This window comes from Emys orbicularis, chromosome 1 (assembly GCF_028017835.1).
Source record: "Emys orbicularis isolate rEmyOrb1 chromosome 1, rEmyOrb1.hap1, whole genome shotgun sequence".
In the NCBI taxonomy this organism is placed as follows: domain Eukaryota; kingdom Metazoa; phylum Chordata; order Testudines; family Emydidae; genus Emys; species Emys orbicularis.
In genome coordinates, this window is record NC_088683.1 from 312,763,179 (window position 1) to 312,775,581 (window position 12,403).

Genomic DNA, 12,403 nt, shown 5'->3' on the forward strand with positions numbered 1-12,403 from the left:
TCAAAGATATTCCACACCTATAGGAGCGAGTGTAAATGTTTTAAATTCCCATCACCTAGGTAAGGTTTGATCAGCATCTGGCTATTCAAATAAATGGTTGAGGAATTTTTATTTTTATTTTTCTTGTAACCTATGAAAAGAATTGCACAAATCTCCACCTGCAAGGAGCCCTTTATGCTGTCTCCCACAACAATAAAAAGTTTCCATAAGAGAGCAGAGTACAGGATCTGCTTGACTTTTCTAGCACACAGTGGGAGAGTTGTCTCACAACACAACCTGCTCATGCTGATGCTCTGATTGCTGCTGTTTCTAAGGCCCTTTCAAGGCTGCTTTCTCCACATCCTCTCGTTGGTGCCACTGCATGCTCTCGGGTCATGGGACTGATGATGGCACGCACTAAATTCTCTGATGCAAAGATGAGGGAAGTCCATTTTGCTGCCCTGAAATTGGAACTCCTGGTGCAAAATTCACCAAAGATGAATAGAACTGCTTTGTAGCACTAGAGCCAGGAGAGAAATTATTGCACCAGGCAATGCTGGAATCATTGCTTCCATTAGCAACACTGGAAAACACTTGCCAAGTTGGAGCTTCCTCCCCACCCAGTGATAAAGCAGGGTTGTTAGGCACCGTGAACTCAATGAGCTACGTTCCAATGTCACTGCAAACCTGGAATAGCCATGGCTCACAATACAAACAGCATAAAGAACCTTCAGTTAACATGCACTGTTATGTACCTGCTGCAGTGTTGGGTGGGCCAGAGCTTATCAAGAGAAGTAAATGCTACACATTCTATCTTTTCATATAGCTATCTTCCAGCTGGGGCTAGTCCTTCTTACATGATTTTGGTTTAAATTTTAAAGTGCTGAATGCCCCTTCCACAGCTTTGGGTAAATAAATTGGATATCTTTCCAATCGCTTTCTGGAGCCAGTTGTTCTTCTCTGGCTGTTTCTTTTAGACTGGCTTGCTGCCTCTGCTATTTGCAAGGCATCTTGGGAGTGCCTCTGAGGGGCACGGAGAATCCAGTTTGAATGTAAACTGTGCTCACGAGTGCTGGTAGCAACTGAAAGAGAGAAGATAGTTCTAGTTAATAACAGCTTCCCAATGAATGTTGATGTTCAGCTAGTAATTGACAAAGGAGGATGTTAATTAGGTCCTTTCTAGAAGTAATGCTGAGTAACACAGTGACGGTTCCATAATGGCTTCTACTTATAGACTCATAGACTTTAAGGTCAGAAGGGACCATTATGGTCATCTAGTCTGACCTCCCGCATGATGCAGGCCACAAAAGCTGACCCACCCACTTTCCCTTAACTCAGCTGTTGAAGTCTCCAGATCGTGATTTAAAGACTTCAAGTCGCAGAGAAGCTTCCAGCTTGCGACCCCTGCCCTATGCTGCGGAGGAAGGCGAAAAACCTCCAGGGCCTCTGCCAATCTACCCTGGAGGAAAATTCCTTCCTGACCCCAAATATGGCAATCAGTAGAACCCCGAGCATACAGGCAAGATTCTCCAGCCGGACCCTCATTTTACCAGCGATGACACGTTATTGCCTAATTGACTAAAATCATGTTATCCCATCAAACCATTCCCTCCATAAACTTATCTAGCCTAATCTTGAAGCCAGGAATTTCAGGAATTTCTGAATTTCACTTTCTGACTAAAATTTTCTGTACTTTATCTCTAGCTTATAGGTAGAGCTGGCAAGATCTTTCAACCAAAACTTTTCTTAGTGAAAAATGCAGATTTGGGTTGACTGAAACATTTTGTGAATTTGTCAATTTCAGCAAATGGTTGTAATAGGGGAGGAGGGTGGAACCTCTCAAATTTCCCCAAAAGTCAATGTTTCACTTCAACCTCTCGAAACAAAATATTTAGCTTGATTCCAAATGAATTTTGGTTTCAAAATTGCCTTTAGCTTTATTTTTAAAAACTGGGGAGGCGGGAGGGAGAAGCTTGAAATCTAAACAAAGCATTTCATGTCAGAGTAAACAAGATGTTTCATTCAACCAAAAACTACTTGTTTTCTGACTTTTCAATTAATCAGATTTTTTTTTTTAATCATTTTTGGATCAACCTGAAACAATTTTATTGATTGAATTGTCAGTGATGCAAAATAAATAAATCCATTATTTGCACAGTATTTTTTAATATATGGAGATATCCTATCTCCTAGAACTGGAAGGGACCCTGAAAGGTCATTTAATCCAGCCCCCTGCCTTCACTAGCAGGACCAAGTATTGATTTTGCCCCAGATCCCTAAGCAGCCCCCTCAAGGATTGAACTCATAACCCTGAGTTTAAGCAGGCCAATGCTCAAACCACTGAGCTAGCCCTCCCCCTCAATGCCTGTAGGTGAGTTTTTGGTTTATAAACTTGACCAAAATCAGCCAACCTTTTCTGAATGAGGAAAGAGATCAATCTATATAGAAAGCTATATTTCAGTCATCGATAGATAGATAATGGGGAAATTATATAAGGACTATTCTGCTGATATTTTTAACAGCTCTATAAACAAGACTACCCATTGTAGAAATTGGAAAATATGTGGATCATAAAAATGTCACCCTCCACCTCTCTTCCCTTAGTAATTGTATTTTAGATGCTCTATATAGACTTCACCATCAAAGTCAACATCCACGTTTGGGAGATCTGTCACAGGAACTTTCTGCCATCTCTCTGCATCCAGATCTGCAATCACAGAGTCCAAGAAAGCTATTGCCTCTCTTACATCTGAATTGGACTGTGGGACTCTTTTCTCCATTGATATCTGTTGAACAGATGCGTAAGAAATAAGTACATTGAGAATAATATAGAACTACTTTTTAATAAAAGAACTGTGCAAAGTGGAGTTGCATCTGGATCCAAACAGTGCAAAATTTGATAATTTTATTTGGGCCCATCTCTAGTCCATAGTTCATACCAAGCTAAGAAAATGGTCCAAAAATAATACCTAGTGCTTATATTGCTCTTTTCATCAGTAGATCTCACAGCGCTTAGACAGGAAGTCAGTATCATTATCCCCAATTTACAGATGGGGAACTGAGTCTCAGAGAAGGAAAGTGACTTGTCCAAGACCCAGCAGGCCAGTGATAGAGCCAGCAATAGAACCCATATCTCCTGAATGCCAGGCCTGGGCACTACCCATTAGGAGACTGCCTCCCAAACAGGTTGAACCTCTTGGAAATAATGGGCCAGATTTTCAAATGCTCATCGCCTGCCCCCCGCCCCAACAGCTGGGGCCAGATTTTCAAAAATGCTTGTCAGCCAACATCTCCTGTCCTGTCCTGGGGTAGAGTTTCAAACAGCGCTCGGCACTCAACATGTTGAGCTCTTCTGAAAATCTGCCCACTATGTGGGAACTGAGGTCTTTGTGCATAAAGTCTATTTAAGGAGGCTTGTGTGCCACTAAAAGGGGGGCAATTTGATAGTGTGGTGATAACCCCAAAGGAAAACCAGTAGGGTTTAAAAATAAAAACTCTCTTCAATAAACAGCTCTCTGTGTAAAAACTGAAACAGTTATGACAATATGGTAACACTTTTTGGAGTGTCTGTGTACTGCTGTGTCTGTATAGGCAAAACTCTCTTTGACTCTCCTGGGAGTTCTGCCCAAGTAAGAACTGCCTATGTTCTCACTCAGTTTAAGGCCAGACTGTGCTATTGAGAGCAGTGTGTCCCAACCACACTACCTCCCTGACTCTCCCAGATAACTTTGAAGGATGCAGCCTTCTTTGAAGGAGCAGCTCTCTGCTCTGTGGGTTGGTGAGGGGATGAATAAAGTTTGACCTAGCTTCTTTGCTCCCTAACCCCTTTGGGGTGATTTGCATGGATAGGAGTGCTAAGAGGAAGCAGCCACTTCACGCTTACTGACTGTAGTGACTGCTATTACATCTGGCCCTTAGTGGTTAGAAGACAGTTTAAATAAAACTTCTTGTCATTATCATCCAAGACACAAATTATTTTTCCTTCAGGACGAGCCCAAGGGTCAAAGTTTGAGCCTGAATCCAGACCCAAAGGTCAGATACCATTCAGTACCCAGGCTTTGGTTCAGCCTGTTATAGAGACAGACATTCGGATCCAGATCCAAGCCTGCGCAGTGTTTGGTGAGTGCATTTCTACTAATTCTTCATCACGCAGAGAAAGAGAAATGAATTTTCACTGAAGATAATGTTAATGCAAGCAGATAGTGACGTACAAAACAATACATCCCTGTGGTTAAAAAGAAACTTGTGATCACTAAATAAAAGTACCATTTAGAAAGCAGCCAAATAACCCGTGTTATTCTGGATTACTTCTTTAGTCCTTCAGAACCCCTTTCTTCAAAGCCAGTGTTATAGTGCAGTGACCGACCCTCTTGTGTTGGGAGAATGACTCACTGTACAGCGTATCCTGCTGATGTCATACATTATCCGTTTCTGAGCAGGAGGCTGGTAGAGTTAACACTCCAGCAGGAATCAAGTCTGGTCACACATAAGAGCTAGTCAGCTATAATCAGATGACATAATACTCCAGACCTTGGCAAATGAGAGCTCTATTTGTTTGTTAAACCAGAGTTCCTTTTCTTTAAAGAGGAATTTTCAATTGTACATAGCACTATAACAACACTCAGGAAATGTAAGGAGTCTATGTAGACCTTCTGTCTGTAAGGTCTGTTCCACAGTACCTATTGTAGTCAGCGTTTTGCATCCTTTACCACTGTTTTCTTTCCACTGTGTTGACTTGGCCAAATTCTGCTCTCAGTTACACAAGGGTAAATCCAGAATTCCACCACTGATGGCAATGGAGTTAGTGACCCAGTGACTGTCAATCTCCCATGAACCAAAAGGGAACCAACCCCAACTAATTATAGGCAGGGTGTGTCATAAATTCCTAGGCTACACTCCTCCTAGATCTCAGTGTGTCTATTTTGGATCTTTCCCTCTCCTTGATTCTTTTTTACAAATGTCTCTGTCTCCCCTTGCCAATACATCTTAAATCTTCTTCCCCTCCGTTATTTACTGAGCATCAGTGTACCGAATATGATACAGATGTAGGTCCTGATCCAAAGCGCACTGAAGTCATGTGAAAACTACCATTGATCGGAGTGGGCATTGGATCACAGCTATAGAGCATTAGAAAATATGATCTCTGGTGCCAGAAATGTTTGGGCTTCATTCAGCCCCCACTGGCACAATTTGCACCCCCATGCACTAGCAGAAGCTACTATATCCAAAGGTGAATTTGTCCTTGTGGGAGTGTAGGCAGCGTTTGCACCAGTGTTCTCCTTCAGGGCTTCTGCCATGGGAGGTTGACTTCAAAGTGTGGTCAATGCCCTCCTGATAGAGAGTCTCAGGGGATGCAATGAGTCAGCCCTATGTCCCCTCCCCACACCATCTACCCCACTAGCACCCACTGTGGGCCCTGCACAGGCCAGCTGTGGCTCTGCTGTCAAAGGAGGGATTGTGGCCACTTTGCATGAGCACAATACTCCGGCAGGCAGCCTTTCCACTGCTGGAAGCTCGGTATCTTAGGTGAATCAAGCCGGGCTAAATCAGCCTAAATTCTGAGCAGATGCAAACGAAACTGTTCAGATACGTGAGATACAAAACTGCAACTGAAATGAAAGGCTGCATTCGATTTTGCAACTGTATGATTCTTTACTCTGTAAAGTGGTTGGAGATAGCCTGTATGAAAGGTGCTGCTTCAAAGTTCTGAGCGTAATGACAGTGAAGTGAGAAATTTTGTTTTCTGTTTCTAAAGCAGCTGCCAGTGTATTAGTTAGCAGCAGCTTTCTAGTGAATGGAGCATTGAGAACTAATACTTGCCATGTCCCCATGGCTGGCAGTGGAACTCGTAGTGATGACAAAACTAGTGCTGCTGATGACATTGTACCTGGCTGCTCAGTGAAAATCATGGTGGTTCAATATAAGAATGTACTCTGTGTAAATAATTTCAAAGTGCAAAGCCAATAGAAAGCCTCCTACTTATCTCAATGGATTACTGAGCTCTCCAGTCAGTACCAGCTATAAACAACCAAGGTGGAGAACCATGAGGTGCCATCTGATGTGATAGCCTCAAACACAATTATCTTTTTATGGATGCATTTTCCAGACTTCATATACAACCACCTCTTTCTCGCTCTCATGCACATTTCCCCCAAAACATTCGGATGAATCTTGACTCATGCACACTCCACATCACTCCAAAAGTGTGTTTACAGGCCCTATGTATTCTCATCTGCCCCCACTCCAGGATTCTCTACCTATTGAGGTACTTCTATGCCCCTATCACTGTACTGTCTGAGTGCCTTCTAAGTATTTATGGTTTATTGTCCTCACAACACTCCTGTGCAGAAGGGAAGTATTATTATCCCCCTTTTACACATGGGGAATGGAGGCACAAAGAAGTTACTTGCCTAAGATCACACAGAAGGTCTGTGGCAGAGTTGGGAAGAAACAAAATTGCATCTGTCATCACTTTAATCTATTAAAGCATCTCAGCTGTCCTCCAAAAAAGGCTGTGGTCCAATCCTACCTCTAAAAGTGATTAAATATAACCAGATCCCCCCGCTTCTTCCTTGCTCTTGGTGGAGGGCTATAATTGGTGGCACTTAATAATAACACAAATGATAACTTCAGACTAAGAAGTCTGATAAGCCACCAGGATCCTAGAGCAGCAGAAGTCAGCTGCTCCTTTACAGAATGTTCTGTTATCAGGTCAAATCCAGATCCTAAAGGATCCCGCACAATCATCAAATTATGGTTGATTCCTGTTCAACCTTAATTCTTATGTTTGCATCCAGGATGCACAGAGAATCAAATTTAATTCAGCAGGTACTACCCAACCTTTATTCACTCTTTATTCACTATTGTATGACTGCTTGTACACATTAAATTATTCTCTATTTCAAATGGTGGCACAATAAGCGGGACTTGATCTTGAATAAAGACCATTGACACAGAAAACCAACACAGGTTATGCAACTACATGTTACGCAGTTAAGGCAAATGGTAGGTAACCACATGGCAAGAATATTTTCTTGTGCTTAGATACAATAGCCCTTACCTTAGAGGAGTGCCTGGTAGGAAGTGGGTGTAGTGGCTTTTTCCCTGTTTTGGAGGATTTTGTTGACACCGGAGAAATTTCTGATGTCATCTTCATGGATTTTAAGTCATTGATGCTGTCAAGGTATTTTTTTCTCAAAGCTAATAGATCCTGTAAGTACTGTAAGCAATGTTGAGTCTTGGCGTACATCCAGGCCCTGTCTTCCTCTTTCTGCTGGAAGTATGCACATGATTCTATACTGGTGGTACTTTTGCATTTTTTCAAGGATTCATTGAGTCTCTGCTGCTCACCTCCAAGAGTGTACATAGAGGTGCTGCGGATCAGCCTTACAGCAGAGCCTGTGCCATCATAGCAAGGGATATCATCAGCCAGACTCCTCCTATGGGAGTTGGGGTGAAAGATTGAATGGATCTTTCTGAACATAATGTGCCACTTTCTTCACCCTGTACCTTGTCTCCTTCAGCCTCTTGATTTTAAGGCAAAATTAGCTAGTCAGTACCCAAGTCTCTTGTTGTTAGCTGAAAGGCAGATTTGCCAGATGCTCACTGGAACCAGGCTAAAAGTTTATGGCTGCTTCAGCTGCTTCCAATATATTTTTTTGTTAAAGATCACAGCAAAATGTTTTCGGTTACATCTGCATCACTTAAACAGCTTTGCTTTTCTCTCTGATTAAAGCGTAGTACAGTAGGTCAAATGCCTTCCTCTGATCTTTCCTCTAGAGTCTCCCCATACAAATCATCAGTGTCAGACAAGACATTTTCCTCTCCATCGTTTCTTTCTTTTGTTTCCATCAGTGTCACATCCTTGATCCGTTAGCTGTCTACTTCACCTTATAGTTGCATAGATTTGAGATGTCTTTGTGCTGACCATGGTACTGAACTACTTCTAAGGTCCAAAAAATATCCTCTTGGTTAAGAAATAATGAGACATGGCTTAGCAGACCATTAATGGGTGTTTTGTGAAGAAACCATTCAAATAAGCGTAGACCAAGAGGGACTGACTGATCAGGAAGGGAGCACCTGTATTGTCTAGATCATTGCACCTCCAGGCAGGAGTTCAGCTGCTCTGAGAAGGGATGTTGTGCTCTGTGCTATGGCAACAGGGGAATGGTTACAGCTATTTGATAGCACATCTTTGTTAGGAATAAAGTGGACTCAGGTACCCAGATCCATTACACCCCATTCAAAAGCTTCACTGTGTGAGAAATGCTGTAAAATAAAACTGTTCTAAAATACTCCTTTATCTCAAAATAATAGCAGAGATTTTAGTGCACAGAGAAACCATTACATCTGTGGGTTTTGAATGTTTGTTCAAGAAAAAACCGATGTGCAAACATCTGAATACTGTGTTTATGGCTGCAGGATTTAGCCTGAAAAATACTGTAAATATTATTAGCATATTAATACTATTCTATGATTTGCATAGTGTCCACGTTGTGAATGTGCTTTAAGGGAAATAATTGGACAGCAGCCAGTTTTCATTGTCAGAATGATCTAGCTTTTATCTAAAGTCTGCAGGAATGTTTAGGGCTTACATTTTCACAATTGAGTTTGTAACTCATTCTGCTCAGGACTTGTGTGTTTGAGAAAGCTATCTTATTTTCAGAAATCATGGGTATGATCTTACAGTTTTCACTCAGGCAAAACTCCCATTGAACTCACTGGAAGTCTTGCATAAGGATTTAGGCACCATAACAGTTGTGCAATTGGCTAGGCGATATTGGATGATAATATAAATGTATGTGTTTAATTTCATGCATTCCTCCATAAACTCAGATTCACTGGGCGATGATTTCATACTATAATTTTGGAGAATATTTACATATAGGCCCTGACTTCTGGACAGGGCTGAGCTGTGTTTGGCATAGGATGTAAGGCAGACTCAAGATAGCTTTATGCCACTTTTGTAGCTCTCTAATTCTGGGGCTGGTTTGGCTCCCATTATAAGCAAGAGTAGCCTTGGGATTGCTCTAAACTGCACCCAGCAGACTATAATCTAGTGGCTGGCAAGAGCTGGACCATAGAGATAAGTTTATATTACCTAATACTTCCAGAGGTGCTCTGCATGTGTTCCCCCGTCCAGGTAATTGGTAAAACCAACTTTATGGCCCCTTTGAGCCCCAGAGCTGTGCAAAGAGATTGTCACGTATGTGAGAATCTGTCCCAGTGCCTCGAGGTCTAAGGCAGAGAGTCCTTCTGGTTCATAAAAGTAGTGTAGTAAAAAAGCATCATGGGTTCTCTTTTCTAGTACATATTTTCTTTTACAAAGTATAAGGCTGCAAGGAATCCTTAGTTTGGAGCTTTGTATCTGCCTCACTATTGTTGCAAAGTGCAGTTACTGTCCCAAACTGAAAGAAGTGAGATCAGTCCAGAATATCCCTTTAAAGTGGATTTGACTTGCTGTATCTTCAGGTTTTAGTTGCAGTGAATGTAATGAGCACCTGTGTTTGCACTCTCGGTCTGCTCCTGTAGCCATCTTGCCCATGGGACTTCCATTGACTTCAGTGACTTGAACATGTATGGGAGCTCCAGGAATGATTGGAGTCCAGTGATTTGCTGATGGCAATGGGAGTTCCCTAGAGACAAGCTCTGGGATCAAGCACTGCCTTTCCATAGCAGATTGATCTCATTTGGATTTACTAGTAGTTCCACTGCAAGGTAAATCAAACTTTAAACAAAAACCAGGACTGCATTTAATGATAAGAGTACATTAGATGTTATATACCCTGATTAGCAAAGCACTTAAGTATCTGTTTAACTTTAAGCACAAGGAAAATTATTCTTCAGTAAAGTACTTTAAGCATGTGCTTAAGTCCTATTGACTTCAGTCCCTGCAGTGGGTCTTAAGCATATATACCTCTACCCCGATATAACGCTGTCCTCGGGAGCCAAAAAATCTTACCGCATTAAAGGTGAAACTGTGTTATATCGAACTTGCTTTGATCCATCGGAGCGAGCAGCCCCCTCACCCCCCCCCCGGAGCGCTGATTTACCACGTTATATCCAAATTCGTGTTATATCGGGTCACGTTATATCGGGGTAGAGGTGTACTTAGTTTTAATCACCTGCTTTAGTGCTTTGCTGACCCCAAAATCGTCCCCTCCCCCCATTTTAAAAAATACTGGGCCAGGTTCATTTTGTGCCCCCAGAAACCAGGTTCCTATTGCTTCAAGAATGAATTTTAACAAGCAGGGACTAATAAAAGTCATGCATGACTCAATACTGTAGCTATGCTATGTAGGGAACATGAATATTTATTTTTTTTCTCTAGAGTCACATCTGTATCTGAAATAACCCTTATGCTTCTAAGATTAAAAGACAAGACTTTGGCTCTCTTTAAAGGCGATGAATAGATCTTGTGTGTTTAGTGGTGATGAGGGCAGGCAGTGCTTAGTTTGTAATGAAAGAGATGCCAAAGCTCAAACAACTAGGTGCTGGGGCTCCAGCAATTTTTTTACTTTCATAACTGACGCGGTAAGCCCAGAGGTGCCAGGGCTCAGCCCTGACAAGCCCCAGCACAAATCAAGCACTGAGGGCAGGGGCCTGAGCCCCCATCTCCCACCACAAGGGCATGGAATCAGGCATTCACAGCTGCAGGTGGTTTTCTAAGTAGGCCTCTATTTATTCAAAGCCAAATTACATTCCCCTTCTGTATGGAAGCCATCCCATTTGAAGTAAATAGGACTGCTCCCATGAGCAAAGTAATGGCAATTGCACTCAGACAGCATGCTCCTCTTCCCCAGCCTTGCTGATAGGAACTGAATATACCTGCCATATCTAATCCTGTTGATAATTAAAAACCCAAGCTCTTATTCCAGAATTGTTTCTTTGCTTCAAACTTGTTTGGGATATTTAGCCGTTAATTCAGAGTGCCAAGTTTGCAGGAAGCTATTAAACTTCCCAAGCAGGAGCTAGAGAGAAATAGATCATTCTAAATATTTAATGGCATCTAGGATTACTAGCTTTGACAATGCAGCTCTCCTTTCATGTTCGTTCATTTGGCCATTTGACTTTGACTTGGCTGAGTGAAGGCATTTTATTATTAAAATGCTTTTTTGCTGTATGATTTTCTTCACTGTTTCTGGTTTGTGGGGAGGACTACAGGAGGCAGGTTCTATGGACCATCGGGAGGTGGCTTTTAAAGTTATCTCTGTTATCTGCCCCAGGGTTCTTGCAGTTGTAGAGCCTGATGTCTGGTTAAGAAATATCAATCTACATGGGCTTCCAATGGTATATAAGTTATAACTAAACAAAAATCATAAAATCAAAGACATAAATCAAATGAAGACAAAGTGGGTTAATATCAAATCAGTCTAATTATTGGGATGATTAAAACATATCAAATGAACCAACAATTCCTTATTAGCTATATCTAATAATGTAGGAGGAGTCAAACCTTGTTTAGCTATCAGCCTCAAAATGACAGGGCATTATCAATCCCAATGCCAACTGATATTTATATTGCAGCCAAATGGCTGATACAAAGGAGCATCTAATCACTCTTGGGTTGGACTACAGCTCTGATGCTAATTAAGGCAGACTACCCACATTATAGACACATGATAATAACCAATCTTTTTCTCCTCCAACACAGTTACATGAGACATTACAACGCAGTTGAGAATAGCACAGCTTATTACATTTTACCAACAAACAAAAATGGAGGTGAAAATAACAATTTCTCAGGATTTAAACTCGTCTCCCAACTCATGAATTGCATGCACAGACAGCAAGGTCATTTAACCCGGTGTTGTTTTAGATGACTGAGGGTATGTCTACACTACAAAATTAGGTTGATTTTATAGAAGTCGATTTTTAGAAATCAATTTTATACAGCCGATTGCGTATGTCCACACTAAGCGCATTAAGTCGGCGGGGTGCATCCTCACTACCAGGGTTAGCATCGACTTATGGAGCGGTGCATTGTGGGTAGCTATCCCACAGTTCCCGCAGTCTCCGCCACCCATTGGAATTCTGGGTTAAGCTCCCAATGCCTGATGGGGCAAAAACATTGTCGCGGGTGGTTTTGGGTACATGTTGTCAGTTGCCCCTCCCTCCATGAAAGCAACAGCAGACAATCGTTTTGTGCCTTTTTTCCTGGGTTACCCATGCAGATGCCATACCATGGCAAGCATGGAGCCCGCTCAGCTCGCTGTTACCGCTGCTGTTGTGAGCATTGTAAACACCTCGCGCATTATCCTGGAGTATATGCAGCACCAGGCTAAGAGACGCCAGCACGAGGAGGATTTTGATGAGGACATGGACACAGACGTTCCTGAAAGCATGGGCTGTGGAAATTGGGATATCATGGCAGCACTGGGGCTGGTTGATACAGTGGAACGCCAATTCTGGGCCAGGCAAACAA

At 42.1% G+C, this 12,403-nt stretch overlaps 1 protein-coding gene across 1 annotated transcript; it reads right to left on the minus strand.

Annotated features, from left to right (window-relative positions):
- Positions 1 to 822: 822 nt before the first annotated feature.
- On the minus strand, positions 823 to 7,462 carry C1H13orf42 (chromosome 1 C13orf42 homolog). Its single transcript, XM_065405855.1, has 3 exons — positions 7,040 to 7,462; positions 2,618 to 2,753; positions 823 to 1,061 (listed from the first exon to the last, which is right to left on the minus strand). The coding sequence occupies exons 1-3, from the start codon at positions 7,460 to 7,462 to the stop codon at positions 823 to 825; spliced, it is 798 nt and encodes a 265-aa protein (XP_065261927.1).
- Positions 7,463 to 12,403: the final 4,941 nt, after the last annotated feature.

Bases quoted from the DNA above. Each gene is read 5' to 3' on its own strand.
- C1H13orf42 (XM_065405855.1), bottom strand. From the start codon at position 7,462: ATGTTCAGAAAGATCCATTCAATCTTTCACCCCAACTCCCATAGGAGG. The intron at 2,754-7,039 runs GTAAGGGCTATT...ATATCAATGGAG, and splicing joins CTACCAGGCACTCCTCTAAG to AAAAGAGTCCCACAGTCCAA. The intron at 1,062-2,617 runs GTGAAGTCTATA...TCTCTCTTTCAG, and splicing joins CGTGGATGTTGACTTTGATG to TTGCTACCAGCACTCGTGAG.